Source organism: Vulpes lagopus, chromosome X (assembly GCF_018345385.1).
Source record: "Vulpes lagopus strain Blue_001 chromosome X, ASM1834538v1, whole genome shotgun sequence".
Taxonomy (NCBI): Eukaryota; Metazoa; Chordata; class Mammalia; order Carnivora; family Canidae; genus Vulpes; species Vulpes lagopus.
The window spans coordinates 101,202,337-101,221,097 of record NC_054848.1 but is presented as its reverse complement, the minus strand read 5'-3'; the positions used below and the strand labels follow the sequence as shown (position 1 = coordinate 101,221,097).

General features: G+C 53.0%; 2 protein-coding genes across 4 annotated transcripts in view; both read left to right on the top strand.

Annotated features, from left to right (window-relative positions):
- AIFM1 (apoptosis inducing factor mitochondria associated 1) overlaps nucleotides 1-2,679 on the top strand; it is a 32,888-nt gene extending 30,209 nt beyond the window's left edge. The window contains exons 14-16 of the mRNA XM_041741651.1: nucleotides 226-350; nucleotides 1,887-2,083; nucleotides 2,419-2,679. Coding sequence (XP_041597585.1) covers nucleotides 226-350; nucleotides 1,887-2,083; nucleotides 2,419-2,490 — 394 coding nt within the window. The 3' untranslated portion in view covers nucleotides 2,491-2,679. The remainder of the gene's footprint in view (nucleotides 1-225; nucleotides 351-1,886; nucleotides 2,084-2,418) is intronic.
- A 15,141-nt stretch (nucleotides 2,680-17,820) lies between these two features.
- The window catches only part of ELF4 (E74 like ETS transcription factor 4), a 41,129-nt gene continuing 40,188 nt past the window's right edge, over nucleotides 17,821-18,761 (top strand). The window contains exon 1 of one of the 3 annotated variants that reach the window (XM_041742033.1): nucleotides 17,821-18,090. The gene's annotated coding sequence lies outside the window, so the exon portion shown is untranslated. Of the gene's footprint in view, nucleotides 18,091-18,171; nucleotides 18,390-18,761 lie in introns of those variants that run through there. The other 2 variants (XM_041742034.1, XM_041742035.1) reach the window with 2 other exon arrangements.

Genomic DNA, 18,761 nt, shown 5'->3' with positions numbered 1-18,761 from the left:
AAGGAAAGGAAAATAGAAGCTGCTTTGGGATAATAATGCTTTCTCCCAGTTGTCCCCAGATGCCCCAGCAAGCTGACTGATCGGTTTGGCGTTTCTCTTGTTGCACATACCAAATTCTTTGGTTGGCATGACCCAAAATGTGGTGTCTTAGACAAAATTAAAATACAGCACCGTGTCATTCTTTGCAGTCCCTTGACAGAACACCCTCTTCTCTCTCCCTCTTAGGAGTGACTTGGGTCCTGATGTTGGCTATGAAGCTATTGGTCTTGTGGACAGTAGTTTGCCCACAGTTGGTGTGTTCGCTAAAGCAACTGCACAAGACAACCCCAAATCTGCCACAGAGCAGTCAGGTAAGGAAAGCCAATTGCTTCCCTTGGAAGAGTGCTGAGAAGCAGTGGTCCAAGTCCTCCCAAACAAGGGTTTTCTGTATTGGCCAGAGGGAAGTGTCTGTGAAAGCCTTTCTTCATGTTGTGCTTTAAAATAAACCCAGCCCGAAGTCCACACTCCTTTGTGGTCTGAGAGCTAGCAAAATCAGGCTACCCTGGTGAGAACGGAGACTCAGATGTTGTGGTTGTTCATCCTTGCCTCTGGACGGTAGCGAGTTCAGCCACTCTTGCTCAGTGTGCCTCTAGGGACTGGGATGCCCTGCGCGCTGCAGAAAACCTGAACTTTTAAGATTTTTATACTTTTTATCATTCTTATTTACTTCCCACTAATCGCAGGAACCTTAGTTTAGGCCTGAGAACCTTAGTGTAGGACCTTCTATCCTCCATGGGACCTGGGTGGTGAAGAACTGGGCTGAGTGATTCTTCAGCTGCCTGTAATTCCATTTGTCACATCTTCCCACCGGGTTTTCTTTAGATGGGAGGCACCTCTCATGGAATGAATTTCTCTCCCACATGCATCTCTTTCATTAACTCTTAGACCTGCTCTCTCTCCCTTCCATGACCCTAGCTGAAGTTATTTAACCTTTGTGTCCTCTTGTCAGAGGCGTTTCGAGAACAGGCTGTCCTTTAGGAAGGAGAGAGCAGGATATTATATGGACATATAGGTCCTTTTTCCATGTACTCCAGGTGGATGACATACACCTACTCCTTCATTCAGCCCTCTCTGGAGAATCAGATCCAGGAGAGGGACCCAGAGACTTATAAACTCCGGATCACTACTCTGTACACCGGATAGTATTATTTGCAGCCTGGTGGTTCTCAAAGGACAACATGCTCCCTCCCCAGGAGGAGATACCTCCACTGTGGTTTTCCCATATGGAAGCGCCCTCTCCTGCTTTGGCCAGAGTGCCTCTCTAGCAGCACTGTCCAATAGCCCTTTCTTCTCTAATGGCAGTATTTTATTTCTGCTCTGCCCAATACATTAGCCACTAGCTGTATGTGGCTTTTTGGCACTTGAAATGTGGCTAGTGCAAATGAGGAACTGGATTTTACATTTTATTTAATTTTGGTTAAAATAGATTAAGTTTTAATTAATTTTTAACTAATTTTAATTAGAAAAGCTGTTTGTGGCTAGTGGCTACTGTACAGGACTGTGCAGCTCTAGAATGTTTCTCAGAGGACAAGAGCAAGTCTTCTTCAGTCTGAAGAAATCCAGATACCAGGAAATCATTAATAGCATAAATTTAAAATGAGATAATAGGGGAAGTTTTGGGTCAGACTAGACCCAGTGCCCCAGAGCCAGCAAGGAAGAGCTTTTGTTGGCTTTGTCAATGGAGAGGAGCTGGAGAAGGCCAGTGTTTACTGAGGGGAGCATAAAAAACAAATCCTCTAGGAGCAGCTTGAAGCAGGTGTCAAAAGATATTTGCCTGCTAGAATTTCCTAAGTTCGTAACTGACTTTGTTGTGTTTTGATTTTGTTTGTTTTGGGGGTTGGCCACAGGGACTGGTATCCGCTCAGAGAGTGAGACAGAGTCTGAGGCCTCAGAAATTGCTGTTCCTCCCAGCAGTCCTGCAGTCCCCCAGACCCCTGCCCAAGGGGAAGACTACGGCAAAGGTGTCATCTTCTACCTCAGGGATAAAGTGGTGGTGGGGATTGTGCTGTGGAACATCTTCAACCGAATGCCAATAGCAAGGAAGGTGGGTACCTGCCAGAGCTCCCGGAGGAAGATGGGAAGCACGGGCCAGAGTATGCACCTGGGACTTCAGCGGGTGCCCTGCTATGCATTGTCCACCTGGGTCAGACTGTGCCTGAGCAGAACAAAGGTGTAGACTTGGCTCAGGAGCATTTCTTTTTCACGCAGGACTTGGCTGGGTGGCTCGGGAATTGGTATGCACTCACTTGGGGTTGACAAAGCTGCTCACACAGCTTCCTCCCGGTGCAATGCAGGGGCTGGCCTGGGCTGCCCCATTGTGCAGGCCAGCCCTAGTGCACGCAAAGTGAGTCAGTGACCCCTTGTCACTCTCTTCCTCAGATCATTAAGGATGGTGAGCAACACGAAGATCTCAACGAAGTAGCCAAACTGTTCAACATTCATGAAGACTGAAGCCCCCAGCAGAACAGGCAAACTCCCTGCTGCCCTTGACGGCAGCTTGGATGAGTAAAGGAGCATTTTTTATTCAGCAGACTCCCTCTGTGTGTATGAGTGTGAATGGCAAAGTCCTTTGTGAATATTTCAACCATGTAGGCAAATTCTTAATGTTCACATAACTAAATAAAACCTGATTCTTCTAAATTAAATTCTGTTCTCTTTGAGAGGGAACGGGTGGGTGAAAGGAGGAGAGCTGTGCATATTAGCGGGCAAGCACACTGGAGCTACTAGGCAAGTGCATGATTTTTCTCAGCTTTGTCGTCCCTGCTCCGCACTCTCAACTATTTCAGTTCCCTGAATGTCTCTCTTGCCCCATCCGTTGTTGAATGAGCGAACACATAAACATGGAATAGACTCTGCTTTACCCAGAACAATTCCTGTCGTCCTGTTCAGAACTGGCTTGGATCCACGAGGGGTCAAAAAGGTCACTTACTGCAAAAGAAACAAGGGTTCAGTGACCTGGCGATTCATGGCTAGACCTGGAGACAGATTCCTTGAGGGATCATGATCTCTGAACTCCCATCTCTCAATCCCTCCATGCACTGCCCCTCAAACTAGAAATTCGCTCTCCCCAACCCCTTTTTCGTAATAGGCTTATAGACAAGCCTTGCTGTACAGATGATTTCCTGAGAACAGAAGTCAGAGTTTCATAAATCAACTTATTTTTTACATTTCAAATTACTTTTAAAAATCAAATCTTGAAAAAAAAAATCAAATCTTGGCAGGATCCCTGGGTGGCTCAGTGGTTTAGTGTCTGCCTTTGGCCCAGGGCGTGATCCTGGAGACCCGGGATTGAATCCCACATCGGGCTCCCTGCATGGAGACTGCTTCTCCCTCTGCCTGTGTCTCTGCCTCTCTCTCTCTCTCTGTGTCTTTCATGAATAAATAAATAAAACCTTTTAAAAAATCAAATCTTGGGATGCCTGGCTGGCTCAATCAGAAAAGCATGCAACTCTTGGTCTCAGAGTCGAGTTCAAGCCCCATGTTGGGTGTAGAGATTATTTAAAAATAGTATCTTAAAAAAAGAATCTGCTGCACTAGGACAGATTCTTACTACATGTATACAGGTTTAGTGAAATAGGATCTGATGCATGGCACACCCAAATCCATATGTAGAAAACTCACCTAGCATCCTATGAAATAGGAATTATTCTACAGTAATAATCACTACTTACAAAGATGGTGGTAGTTCTAAGATCCTGAAGCACTTCACAAATCATTTTTAAAAAGATCAAATTGTGATGTGTCTTTTTTTTAGTGTTATGTGCAATTTCATCTAATTTTTTGACAGTTGTTATCCTTGTATGGAGTGTCATTGTAATTCAGTTAAGTAAAATGAAATGACTTATTCACCTAGTCAGTGTTCATTGAGTGCCTAGTGTGAGTCAGGTAGATGTCAGAACAGGAAGATGGAGGAAACATGACCACTTCAGGAACTCCTGGCATCAGCTGAGGAAGGCAGACATGTGTACACAGAAGTATAATACAGTAGGATGTGTCCACAAAAAGACAAAATACTGTGGACACACCAAGGATGGAGACCAGCCAGCGCAACTATCCTTCGTCAACTATTGCTGCTAGATCACTTCCTGAAGTGTCACTTAGTCCACGTCTTCCCAGCCACATCCCCACCCCCACCCCCCATTGTCATCAACCATACCAAGTCCAAAGTCCTCCATAGAGCTCCTGATCTCAGCCCCCTCTGCCCCCATCCCACCCAGCCTCCTTTCCCACAACATACACACATGTGTGTGCACATGTACACATCTGGTAGACACCTTTACACTTAGGTTCATGCTCTTCACATCTTCACATGTTCATCCCCATTCCCTTTTACCTACCCATCCTGCTTACCTCTGAAGGCCCAGATGAAATCGCACTTGGTAACACGGTACCAGTTGGCTTAGCACCCGTGCATGATTTCATCTCTGAACTCCCAATTGTACCTATTACCTTTGAGCTTGATTGTTCATTAAGTCATTCTCTGCATTATTAGTGTTCACCCCCTAAATTGATAGTAACATATCCCAGAACAGAGACTTTCTTTTTTCTCAGAAGGAGGACAGCATGCCCCATCCCCCCAAACCCTGGCAGAGTCCTGAACAAGTCCCTGGTTGCTTGGTTGGACAATGTAGATAACAGGGCTTACTGCAAAAGTGACCCTCTACCTTGTAACCTCTGTTCTCTGTAATCCAGGTTATCAGACCCCCGCCCCCATCACTTCACCCACTGCCAAGACTCACCACATAAACCCAGGATGCATTTGGTCTGTCCAGGGCCCCAAGGATTGCAGGGACCTCTCTCTAACCATACAGAAGAGGAGCAGTACCAGTTGAATTCTGACTCTTGATAGCTGGCCTGTGAGTAGCTGGGCCACAGCACAGTACAGAACACAGCTCCTCATGCCCTGCAGAGAAGGGCTGAGGCTCTGCCAAAACACTGGTGTTTGGAGCCCACCTGCCTGACTTCAATTTTACTTTGCTTTGCCACTTTGCCAAGGATCTCTGATGGCACTCACTACATCATGGTGGTCCTGGCCTTTGCCTGGTACCTGTAAGGTACCCAGGAGATGTCCTCATACTTTAGCTGGAGAGATGGACCTGAGTGAGGAAAGCACATTTGTCTGGAAAAGAGGCACAGTAAGCCTCTTAGTGGAGGACGAGGTCAACATATGTGATTGGTTGTTGTTCTAATCAACAGGGCCCATTTGGGAGACGAGGCTTGGAGGAGAAAGGGGTAGAGGCGAGGATCCATGGTGACCTACTGCAAGGCTGCTTCCTTGAAGGAAAGTTCGCAGCTTCTCTGGAGACCCATTTATACAAAAGAACTCCCCCCTCCCTTCCACCACTACCCCTTCCCTTTCCCACTCCTCTAAAGTTTGGCTGCTGTGATATCCCCTCCTGTCCTTCCCTGACCCCACCTAAGGCTGGGCACCCTTGCTTCCCTGGAGATTGTTAGAAGTCCATCCTAGTACCTCGCTCTCCAGGCAGAGGGGAAGTCCTACGGGCCCAGAGGTGAAGTAGAACCGCCTCTGGCCTCTTTGCCAACTTATCAGGGAATTTCTGGCAGGCACAGACACATGTACACAAAACCACACACAGACACACAGCCCAAGCCAGTGATGACGTTCCCTTGCCTGGCTGGTTCTTCAGATGGGTGTGACTGGGTCAGAGTACAGGGAGGGTCTAACATTTAGATACTGGACTGCCAAGCCCTGGTTGGAAAACAGGAATCATCTCAAAATGGATATTTTGAGAAAGAGAGATGTAGCCCCTGACATCCGGAGGTGGGTGGGCCTGGGACTGGTGGCGAGGCAGTGGCATTACGACAAATGGGCCTGGCACTCACCATTAGGCCCGGGTATTCTGTTTAATGTAAACATACTCGCAAGACATTAGCTTCATACGAGGCCATTCTGACCATGGTGGATGCAGACAGAAACAAGACCACTTCATCATCATGTGTGAATACAGGCAAAAACATGAACATTGACCAAACCACAGAAATGACCAACACCCAATCCCCCATACTGTCTGATGTGAGTGATTGCTACTTCCTTACCAATTACAGCTTTTGCTTCACTCTAGTCTGCCCTCCTATAGGATAAAATTTATTGAACAAGGCATCCAATCATTGGATTTTTCGTGCTTAACTGCATCCAATCCAAAGCAAAGCCCTGCTTCCTTCAACCCTCCCTCCAGTCACCCAGCCTGGCCCAAATCCTCTAATAAATCCTTCCTAGTACCCTTCTGCCCCAATCTGTGGTTCCCCATGTTGTGCATTCCCCATCACTGCAGTGAGCATTAAACCTAACTTGTCCAAGACCAGGAGCATCCCACTGCTCTTTGGCTGGTGGGCGTTGGGAATTTGGAGGCAAAAAGACAAAATACCTGCCAGAAACCACCAGGCAGAGACCCTCCTGAATTTTGCCTCATCTTGTACCTGCCCCAAGATGTCCCAGTGGAGCCCCCAAGGTCACTTGGGGCTGTGTGTCACTTGGGAAAAGCCCAGGAGTCGCATCTGCTGTCTGTGGACAGAGGTGCCGGGCTTCCTGGGCAAGTTCCTACCTACTGCGATGCCTTGGGCACTTACCACTCAACACAGAGATGCTTCTGGAGGAGCACCAAACATGGGCGTTGAATTTATAAATACACCAACTCATAAATGGATTTACTGGTCAGCTAGCAAACATGTGCTGCACAGTTACTGCATGCCACGGTACGATAGGCCCTAGAGATAAGAGGGTGAGTAATATATAGTCCCTGCCCTCATGGCCGTATAACCTAGTGGTGGACACAGGATGGGCAGCACCAGTGCTAGGAGTATGACGTGTGAGTTCAAGTCGGAGCTTCACGATTCCTCACGTTGCTCCATTGTTCTGCTTCTATCTAGTCTAGGCTTTTCTTTCACCCACCAAATCACTCATCCTATGGTTGTATCTTGTCATCTCTTCGAACAAAACATGAATATGTTTATGCTTAAGTGAACATGTGTGATAAGCTTATTACAGAGGATGGAGCTAATGTTCTTCTTGCCTGAAGAGATTATACCTCTTTCTCTCACTTTTCCTCAGCCCCTTCATTTTCCTTCTTTCCTCTCGGAATCTCTACAGTCTCCCCCACTTGTTTTCCTTCTCCCTATGTGTCTTCCTCAGGTGCCAGTAAGTGCTCTCTGCCCATATTCTTTTTCCTCTCAAGTAGTAGAGTGCAGTGGAAAGAGGACCCCTGGATTTGAATCTCAGCTCTGCTGTTTGAGCCTGGATAGCCCAGGACAGCTACTTACCTAGGTCTCCATAGCTTCATCTGTAAAATGAGGAGAACAGACTAGATTATTCCTCCACCCTCAGTTTTAACCTACTGTGTATGGAAAAATCTCTCAGGTACTTCTACAGGTACTCACCTTGCATTGGACTCAGTTGCCTTTCATTTCTAAGGTCTAGAGCAGACACTAAATGGACTCAAAGCTCTTGGCAAATGTCTCCCACATGGCCTCTGCTGTCCCTTTAGCTCAACTAGATTTACAGGTTTGGTTTTTTTGGTGTGGTTTTTTAGTTTATGACTTGTGATTCTCTTTTGACTCAGCAAGTTATAATCAGAACCCCTACAACTCCTAGGAATTGCACCTTGCTTTATTTGCCCTCCACGGAGAGGTTGACAGCCTCAAAACTGGGATCCATGAAAGGCGGCATCCTTCAGCCCCTAACAAATGTTGGCTTCAAGCCCAGAATGTCCCCAGGAAGGCTTTATGATGGGACTGTTCTTAGTCGTGATCCTAGCACATACATCCCTACCCAACCATTTAATGGTTCCCAGTCCCTAACAAACACACCCTGCAGAGCTGGCAGGTGGATAGCCACCATAACCCAGGGCAGCTGTCACCCTGATGCTGACAGAGGAGCTCACAATGCCACCCCTCATGCCACATAAGCCCTGATCCCCTAGACCAACCTGTACACCCACTTTGCTCTTGGTCCATAGCCATTTTACACCGGTTATGGCCTAGGCAGAACCTTGCCCTGAAGTGCAGTATCAAGCAAGCCAGGAAGCTTGCAAGCTTTACCACCCAGCTCTTACCATAGAGACAGCTGGGAACCGTATACAGGGAAGGAAAGAAAATCCAGCATCATGATTTGCTGGGTGGACAAGAATGCTTAAGGATCACTGCCCTTGGAACCCCTGGGTGGCTCAGCCAGTTGGGCATCTGCCTGCCACTCAGGTCATGTTTCCAGGTCTGGGAGATAGGGTCTGAGAGATGGAGTCCTGCATCTGGCTCCTTGCTTTTCGGGGAACCTTCTTCTCCATCTGCCTGCTGCTCCGCCTGCTTGTGTCTGCTCTCTTTCTGACAATTAAATGAATAAAAACTTAAAAAAAAAACTTTAAAGGATCATTGCCCCTCCAGAGGGAAAGGGGAGCTTCAGGTGTTTCAGAGGAGGCCAGCAGAACCCCTCCAGCATGAAGCCTACCCTGACCAGGCCCTGAAATATCTGGCCACCTGGTTGAGACTAATATCCCAAGCAACCGGAATGGGATTCTGGTCTTCTACCCCCATGGGAGTCCTCAAACTAGTGGCACAATAGGTGTAGGGGGAGGAGAGGAGTGCTACAAACAGGGAATCCTTGGTCTCAGAGTCACTCTCACCTCAGCCTGGGCTGGGCCCGTACCAAGTCTTTATTTTTTTTTTAAGATTTTATTTATTCATGAGAGACACGCAGAGAAAGGCAGACATAGGTAGAGGGAGAAGCAGGCTTTCTCCCGGGAGCCTGATGTGGGAGTTGGATCCCAGGATCCTGGGATGTAGTGATCAGGACCAGAGCCAAAGGTAGAGGCTCAACCACTGAGCCACCCAGGTGCCCCTGGGCCAGTACCAAGTCTTAGGAGGAAGGGCCACAGTGACCTTTCAGGAGATCAGCTTGACTTAATGCAGGAGTGGAGGGCAGCTCAAGGCTCAGAGCACTCTACACTTGTCCCTTTGGTGGTGAATGTCCTTGGAGCTGGTCTGTTCATTCCAACAGGAGGTTCCAAAGAGACCTCAGCTACCAGGTGAACTCCCTGGCCCTTGAGGAGGGAAGGAGGTCCCCAGATGCCCTCCTCTCAGCAAGCTTGCCCTGTGTGAAGTGGATAATTCCAAAAAAACACCTTGCTGGGAGTTTTGCCGGAGGCTGCAAACATGCAGCTCCCCCAGCATTCCCTATGTGCCCCAGAAAGGCGCGGAGGGGCCGGGCTGAGACTGAAGCGCAGAGGTCTCCGTGAGATGACTCTCTCCCGCCGCTCTCCCAGCTGCCCCACTGAGTCCTCCCCGGGAGTCCTCCCATGCTCTTCTGACAGGACGGGAAGAAGGGGCGGGGGAGAAGGAAAGAAGGGATTGAGGGGGAAGTTTCAAGGGGTGTGCCGGGGATGGGGGAGGATTCTCATGAGTCAGCGGAGCGAGCTCAGTGTGACTTCATTGCTTCCCGAGAAGAGGCGCCCGGGGCAGAAGGCCGCTCAGAGTGCAGCAGCAGGAGTGGAAGGTCGGAGCCCCCGGTCGCCTGCGCCGGGCAGGGCGCGGGCCAGAGCTCGGGGCTGGCCAGGTCGCTCGGGGGGCTGGGGCGGGGACGGGAGGCCCACGCCGGGGCCTGGAAAGCTCTGGGCCAAGGAAACGACCTCTCCTCTCCTCCTCCACCCTCGCGGTCGCCAGTTCCCGCCTTGGCCCGAGACGTCGTGCAGCGCGCGTTCTGCCTGCAGGTGGCGCTGCAGAGGCGCCCTGGGCGCTCCGCTTGGGGTCGGGGGTGGAGCTCGGCCCCAGCGGCGATCCCGGGTTTGGAAGGCGCGCGAGCCCAGAAGGCGCGGGGCGGGGCGGGGTCGGGGTGGGGGTCGGCCGCCGGGAGAGGAGGGAGGGGCCGCCAGAACCTCCACTGCCTCTCGGATCCCGTGCTCCCACCCAAGTGGCGGGAGAGTCCGGAGTCCCGACCTGCTGCGCTAGCACCGCAGCATGGGGCTGGCTCCCGCGTGCTTCTTAATAGTTAGTCCCCGCGGCCACTTCCCGGGTCCCGCAGAGCTTAGGGCGCTCACCTTCGGCAAAGGGATTGTGGTTTAGGGGCTGTCTTTCCTCTCTGCGGATGGCGCTCTTGACCCGCGGGCAGTAGAATGGAAACTTTGAGTCGCGTCTCGGGCGTTGGGGGTGGGTTTCCCTGAACTCTCTAGCCTGGCTCCCCGGAGACCCAGAATGCATCTCCTGCACAGGGACAGGCTGGGGCTGGGGCTGGGGCTGGGGTGCAGTCTGGGGCCTGGGCTCAGCCTAGGTGAGGGGCATGGGTTCAGCTTTGGGCTGGAGGTAGGGCGAGCCTTAGGGATTACGCGTGGCTCAATCCAGTCTTTGGCAGCTATAGAAGAAAAAAGCTAAGAGGCCCCTTTGGGGCTCCAACTCGCAACTTTGTTCTCAGTAGATAGACACTTGTGTTCTACCTCTTTGCAGGCCTTGAGCTCTAGAAGTCATGATGCTGCTGACCTTCCCATGTTGGTTCATGGTTACGTGGTGGCTCTTTAGTTAACATATTGAGAGTATCAAGGCACAAAAATAACCTGTGGCCAGACACCTTTAACCTGAAAAAAAAAAAAAAGTTGTTGGGGGCTCCAGCCTCATCCTTTCCAGAGGCTCCCCTGGCTATTCCCATGATACAACCTCACATATAAGTATATGGGTAGAGTGTGTCTCCCGTTTCTGTGCCAAGACATCAGAGCTATGCCCTCTGCTAGTGTTCCTGGGTGCGTCTTCTCTATCAGTCCAGCTCCCCTGCTTTCAAGATGTGCAAAACCATCTGAGAAAGTTATCCTTAGGATTTTCCATAAAGAAGAGGAAAGGGGTAAAAAAAAAAAAAAAACCAAAGGATCCTAAACGTTTCACTGTGTTCACTGTGTGCCAGGAGAAATACCGTCTGTCTCCCGCCCAGACCTCAGAGCCCGGGCCTCCTTCCTACAGGGCGGTGCCCAGCTATTCCTGGAAACCCCCTCCTTTCGACCAACCCCCTCCCCAAGGTGTCTCCTCCCAGAGCACGACCTGAGAAAAGGGATTGTATTGTCAAACCTGAGGTCCCCAGCCCCTCTTTATGGCCCTAACGTGACCCGTGGCGGTCCCGGGCCTGCCCACTGTCTCGACGCCCTCGAGCTGGCTTCTCCTCTGGGAACAAGGCCTGAGCCGCGGCCTCTCCCTCCGGCCTGGCCCTGCGCCCCGCTAGGTGACCGGGAGAGGAGCTGATATACTAATTTGTGTTAATGTGATAATGGGCGCTAATGGGGTCACGTGCTAGCCACAGGCCAATTTCTAGGCCGGCCTCACTGCCTCAACCCCGAGTGGAGGCTGTGGGGATGGGAATTTCTGGCTGACTAATGCCCACGGCCGCTGGAGGGGGAGGGGGAGGGGGAGGAACCGAAGCCCCGGCCGATCCCAGAGCGCTGGTGCCTCGGTTTCAGTTTCATCCTTGGCTGACACTTTCCTCCGCTGCCGAGTGGAATTGCTTTGCTTTGCGTCCAGGCCCTCTCTCCTCCCCAGCTGCCCCCCTTTTGGATCGCTAGCCTCCCTCAGCCAGCCCTTCGCTCTGTGAGGGGAGAGATGGGAAGATAATTTGGCAGTGATGAGGAAAAAATGTACACGTAGACACCCTCGGACGCACAGGCTCACATACCACGCTGCCTCGCAGACACACACACATGCGCACGCCCTCCACAGACACACACGCACGCAGGAGGGGACTCGCCACTCCCCTCCGAGAGTCAAGCTCACACGTGCATGCGCGCGCGCACACACAACCCCCCTCCCAGCCATGCTTGCACCCTCACTCACGTCTGAGAGGCTCACACGGACACACACATGGGCAGGCAAGGCCCTACAGAGGCTCGTCCCACACACAGACACACGCGCACGCGCGCGCAAACACACACAGACCAGCAGCAGCAGCCCGAGTTGGATGGCTTCCTCAAAAGAAGGCTGGAAAGTTTGTTTGCTGCCAACGAAGGGGCCTAGACATTCCGCGAAATGACTCATACTGCACCTTTATAGACATTAAATGTTGTATTTTTCTGGATGAAACAACAACAACAACCCCCGTTGTGATGGCAGGGTGGGGAAGTTTCATGGCTGGCTTCCTATTGGGTCTCTGTCTGGTGCACATCTCTGGCGTGTCCTTGCCTCCCTGTGGGAGGGGGCGATCCTGAAAGAGCAGAATCAGCCACCTCCTGATACAGACCCCAGCCCAGAACCGCCCCTAGGCAGGATGTGCAGTGGGTGAGATTCTGGCTAACCAGCCCCCTTCACGGCCTCTCCCCACTCCTCCATTTCATCCCCAGATTCCCTGGAGTCGGGCCTGGTGCCCCCACTCTGGGGTCCCAGTCTCCACCCTTCCTCATCTCTCCTTCCATCCAGCACCCCTCCCCACCCCTCCTGGGTCTGTCCGGACTGCCACCTCTGAGCACAACTCTAGGGGGCGCCATTCACCATGTTTATAATATGCATCACCCAAAGCGTTCAGACTGGTGCCTCATCCACTCCCCTGAGCCTCCTCTCCAACTGAGAAGGGAACACCCAGCTTGATGACTGCCTGCTCCCTGTCCCCCAGCACACTCAAGGGGCCACAGAAATCACTTGGTGCCCTGTTCAAAAAAGGCCTTTAGGGGATCCCTGGGTGGCCCAGCGGTTTAGTGCCTGCCTTCGGCCCAGGGTGTGATCCTGGAGACCCAGGATCAAGTCCCGCCTCGGGCTCCCTGCATGGAGCCTGCTTCTCCTTCTACCTGAGTCTGTGCCTCTCTCTCTCTCTCTCTCTCTCTCTCTCTCTCTCTCTCTCTCTGTGTGTGTGTGTGTGTGTGTATGTGTGTGTCTCATGAATAAATAAATAAAATCTTTAAAATAAAAAAAAAGAAAGGCCTTTATATACTGACATCCCTCTGTGCCCCCATCCCAGTCTCTGGCCCCTAGCAGCAGCCCCTTAGGCCAAGGTCCCCTTAGGCCCACTCATTTTTTCCTGCAGGTTTTGAGGGGAAGCCCCTTTAGAGTGTCGCTTGGAATCTCCACAAGGCTGTGGAGGAGCACAGTGGAGCTGCCAGCCACACAAGATGGATGTTGGCCTAGCAGATGGCAGAGGTTGAAGACCTAAATCTGGCTCCACTGGACAGTGCCCCTCAAACACTGGATGCCACTCTGCCTGTGATAGGTGCCCCTGAATAAGTGTTTGCCCTTGGATCTGGTCCCAGGGACTTTCCCAAGCTGATCCCTCACTCCAAGATAGGGGCTAGGGGCCAGTAGGATTAGATATTGGGGGACTTGCCCTCATTTGCTGAACTCTGCCGGAAGCCACTTCTTCCCGGTTTTGGCAGATGAACCAAATGATCCGGTCCCTCCTCCTCCCCACCCCATCTCAAAAATCTCCCACCAACCCTAGAGGGCTGGCCTGAAGTGCCCTTCTGGTTTCCCAAACATTCCCAGCAGCACTACCCAGGATGGACATATGAAGCACTGACTCAAGGCCCACAGCACCTGCAAGTCAGGTTTTCCTCTCACTCCAGGCAGACCCCTGAACTGCCATCCAGCCCTCAGTGAAACCCGATGGTCCTCTGAAGTTTTTTAGGGGATCTTATGGTGCCAAAGTGTGTCCCAGCAAAGGCCTGGAGGGGAAATGAATAACTCTCCATTTTAATGAGAGCAGCGTGGGGTGGGGGTGGGGAGACCAAGTGGCTTTCCAAAAGACTCAGCCAAGGAAGGTGGCTGGGCAGATAAAAGTCATGATCAGGGAAGTTGCTCCCAACTACACCTTCGCATCTGCATGCCTATGCTTTGGCCTGGGCACACCCCACTCCTACCCCGTTAACTTCCACCCCCATGTGGACCTGGGCAAGCAACTGCCATCCAGGGAAGGAGCACTTTGGTATAACTTATCGCAAAGAATTGTTATCCTTTGCAGCTACCCAACAATCTTATTGGTTTTTTTTTATTATTTTTTTCTCAACAATCTTTTTAGAACAAACACTCTTTATGATGCTCAGCCAAAACCTGGGATGTAGAGATTTCTGTCTGTCATTTGGAGCTTTCTAGAGCCTTGTCATGCAAACCCAATAGAGGCAAATCTGGAACTATTGAATGTATCAGAGGAATGGTTGCTGTTTGTACAGAAAGGATTATAGGGGGCTTCTCAGCTTTACAGATGGGAGGATTTCTTTTAAACTATAACTTCTCTCCTGGCTTTTGAATATGCTTCTCATTCTGAAAGTCTGATTCATGGGTAGACTTTCCTAGCCTGTGTCTGTGGTGCAAAGTAAGGGCCATGGCTATAGAAGCTGTGGCACTGTGGTATTTTGTTCTAGCCACAGGTTTGAATAGAATTCGTTGAGGCCAAGGGGTTAAGGGAGGGGGAAGCAACTGGCCACCTTGTCTCTAAAGAACCTGGGGTGATTTGCAAAAGAATATAGGCGCTGCTTGAAAGAGGGGGAAAAGAGGGCCTGAGAAAGCTGCCAAGGTGGAAAGGCACGTTGAATACAGAAGCAGCGACCTGACTCTGCACGGGCCATGGGCAGCCAGGAAGCCAGGAGGCCCTCTGCTTGTCACTCTTGGAAGGACCCAGGTTCTGAGGCTTGAGAGGACTGAATCCGAGTTGGAGAGTGGGGGTGGAGGAAGACTGGAAGGCAAGAGGCTTAGAGTGCACCATGGATGGTGCAGCCTGGGCATCCGTGGGCAACTCGAGAAGGGGAATTCCTGCCAAGTCAGGGAATGAGCCATTGGCAGAGACAGCTTGGCTGTCTTCTGGGGGAGTGATCTCAGTCTGCTGGCCCCACCTGGCTGGGGCTCACTCAATGGGAAAATGGAAGAGCAAGGAGCTAGGTGGGGAAGGGCTGGCAGGCTGGGGAGCAGCAAGGTCATTGGGAAGGGCAGCCTGGCTGACCTGGAGCCATGAGCCAGGAAAGTCACTCCTGTGGCCCGTGGCTCCCCATGGGGAAGTCAGCACAAGATTTCCATCAACGGGGGTGGGGTTTGCTTTGGCTGTGACTCCCAGATCCTAGGGCTGTGGTTAGTTCCGGGTGGCTGGGGAAGGTGGGAACCTATGAGATTCCCACAGGTGGGCTCCAGGTCATTGGCAGGTATCCGGGCCAGTCACTGTTAGTGGTTAATTGGTCAGCGCAGTGCTTGCCCTCTCTCCCTGCCCTTTCCAAGAGGAAGATCTCTCCTCTGCTTTTTCCATGCCTTAGGCTTCAGCTCTGGTTTAAACCACAAACACTCTTAGGAGGGATCCACCATTATCCTCAGCAGCTTCTGTCCTAGCCTTATCAGACTTTCTCCCAAAAGCTGGGGTTGAAAAAAGTTGAAATGAGGTTGAAGATACCGTTGAAGGTAGCTAACATCGATTGAGGGCTTACTAGGCACCAGGTGCCACTGCCAAAAACATAGGTTATCTCATTCATTCATCACCACAGCCTTTCTTTCCTTTCCTTTTCCTTTTCCTTTTCCTTTTCCTTTCCTTTCCTTTCCTTTCCTTTCCTTTCTTTTCTTTTCTTTTCTTTTCTTTTTTTAGAGAGGGAGAAGCGGGGAGGGGCAGAGGCTTGATCCCATGACCTGAGCGAAAATGAAGAGTCGGATGCTTAACCCACTGAGCCACCCAGGTGCCCAGTCACCACAGCCTTTGTTTTTTTTAAATTTTATTTATTTATTCATGAGACACACAGAGAGAGGCAGAGATGCAGGGAGAGGGAGAAGCAGGCTCCATGCAGGAAGCCCAACACGGGACTCCATCCTGGGTCTCTAGGATTATGCCCTGGGCTGAAGGCGGCGCTAAACCGCTGAGCCACCCCGGCTGCCCGTGTTTTTTTTGTTTTTTTTGTTTTTTTTGTTTTTTTGCTTTTTTTTAAGATTTTATTTATTTATTCATGAGAGACACACAGAGAGAAGCAGAGGCATAGGACGAGGGAGGAGAAGCAGGCTCCATGCAGAGAGCCCCATGCTCGATCCCAGGTCTCCGGGATCAGGCCCTGAGACAAAGGCAGAGGCTCAACTGCTGAGCCACCCAGGCATCCCCCACCACAGCCTTTGGATGTAGGTTCTTATTATCCCCAAGTTAAAAATAAGGAAAGTGAGGCACAGAGAGTTTAAGTGACTTGCGCAAAGACACACAGCTGGTAAGTGATGCAGCTGAAATAGGAAACCAGGTCTGTCTGACGTTAGAGACCACTGAACTCTTAGCAGAATGGAAGAGTATGTGTGTTTGTGTCCATCAGTGAGTCTCAAGGTCAAGATAAAGAGGGTTTAGGGATAGCTACCACAGTTTCAAGAGCGGTGCCTCAGGGACAAGAGGCCAGCAGAGAATGGTGTGGCTCCAAGATCAGGAATCCCGTGAAGAAAGCATGGCCACTTAGAAAAGAGAAAAAAGAAAAAAGAAAATCTGCTCTTGGTGCTTATTTCAGGGCCTTGGCTATCAGTCGCCAAGAGATCTCAAGGGTTAGTGCCCCAGTTCAGCCCCTTGGTTTTTCCCCGGAAACTTATGATCTGCAGCTGCCTTCACAGCCATCATCCACCACCATTCTTGTCCCTCCCCCCCCCCCCCCCCCCCCCCCGCCCAGTCCTGTGCCAGGGACCATCCTTTCCCAAGGCTGGGGAAGCAGGTAGATGCTGGTGGTTGGGCAGATCCCTGAACTTCGGGCCCTTTGGCCACCCTTGCTCCTCAGAGGGCCCTCATCCTCTTCAGCTTTCCTGCTTTCTGCCAAGGAGATGCCAGGGCTGAGGCACGGATGAACCCCTCTTCCAGATCATGTAGAACCATAAGAAGTGACTATTTCCAGCCATCTTCCTCCTAGAGCCTCCTCAATGTGGGACCAGGTGGGATGTGGGGGTTTGTATGTATTCCAGGCAGGCCAGAAGAGAGAGAAAGGGGGAGACAGGATGGGAGACTGGGATGCCTCAAGCAGGGCAGCTTGTCTTTGGAGAGAAGGGGGCATGAGCTTTTTCCCAGCACCCCAACTCTGGCTGCCTTTGCACCTGCTGTGGCAGTCTCGCTCCCCCCCCATCCCCCGCCCCAGCCTCCCCACCCTGATTCCTATCTGCCGGGTCTCCCCCATCAGGAGCCCTAGGCTCCACTTCCCTAAGAAGTCCTCCAAGCCCTCCAGTCATTCCAAGCGAGGATGATGCATTTGGCCCAGGATTCTGCAGTGTTTGGCATACAGCTCCCGAACTGTATCCTCTGGGCATTTCCTGGCCTCACCACGCGCTCCGCCCGCCCTCCCGCCAGGTCCGCACACAGCAGGCGCTCAATACTCTGGAGTGCTAGGGTGTGGGCCAAAGGCGTCAAGCCAGTGGCGTGTGGAGGCCGAGGGGGGCTGGACTTAGCCATCCAGGGTCCCCGGAGAAGGGATTTCTCTCCGAGGCATTGTGTGGGGGCTTCCCGGCGGGAAGGGCCCCGACAGGGGGCCAGGAGCCCCGACCCCGCCGCGTGCGGGGGAATGAGGGGCGCGGGCCAAGAAAGGGGCGCGCGACGTGGGTTCTGCAGGGTCCCTGCTCTCGCGGTCCCCGGGGGCGAGCGAGCCGTGAGGGGAAGGAGAGGCCTCGCGGGCCCCTGGCACGGCTCCCCCTGCCGTGCTGGCGACCGCGGCGGGCCGGGGGTGGAGGGGCGCTGTTTCCACCAAGACGCCTCGTCCCTCCCTCGCTCCCTCACCCACCCCGCCCGCCCGCCCGCGGTCCCTCCCGTCGGTCCCTCCCTCCGGCTCTTCCCTCCCTCCCGCCCTGCCTCCTTCGCGCCCGCCCTAGCCGCCGCCTGCGGGGACGTGTGTGTCTCTAGTGCAATTTCCCCTTTCGCTCGGGTGTCTCAGTGCAGGTCTCCGCTGGCTCGCGCCCCCTCCCCGGGCGCCCCCGCCGCCCCCTCCCTCGGCGTGGCCCTCCCCGGCGGCCACCCAGCTCCCCCCGCACTCCACCCCGCCCCCCGGAGTCGTTTTATCAGGGGCGCCGCCGTCTCACCTGGTATTTGCATCTCGCCCTCCAACTTGCCATTGGCGGCGCGACGTGTGGGAGAGCCCTGCGCCTCGCCCGCCCGGACCAGCCTGCCCCGGCGCCGAGGTGAGTCACGGGCGCAGGGCCGCGGGGGCAGGCGGGCAGGGAGGAAAGAGGGAGGGAAGGAGGGAGGGGGACGGTGGCCCCGGCGGCTGCGGGGACCGACCGGGCGCCGCGCTCAACTTCCACTTCTCCTTTCGCCGGCGCCGAGGTCCCGGCGCCACTGGCCCGGCCCTGCTTCCGAGGGGAGTAGGCGGGCTGGGGGGAGGGTGGGGGCCGCTGGGGACCCTCGGCTGGGCCCCTGGAGCGGGGAGGGGACTGCAGCGACTGACCCCAGCCCTGCAAGCGAGCCCACCCGGCCTCAGGTACGTCGATGGCGCCGGTTCTTCGAGCTTTCGGGGACCTCGAAAAGTTTGCCTGAAGGCGGGATCGGGGACGCTGGGGCCCCGGAGTGTAGGGCTTGGGGGCCCAGGGAATGGTGGGAGAGCCGCGGCGTGTTGAGTCCCGCCCTTGCCTCGCCCCACCGCGTGTGTTGGGGAACCCGGGCTTCTGAGCCAGGGTTAGAAACGGAATCGAATTCCCAAGGCAGGGTGGGGGGCCGATTTTCCCGGGCCCCGGGGGTTCCGTAGCGGGGCCGATCGTGACAGAAGGCCCCCTCAGCGCTCGGTGCTCGAGGGCGGGAGGTCAGACCGCGAAGCGGCAGGGCTGCCAGATTGATCGGGCGGCCCCCAGCGCCT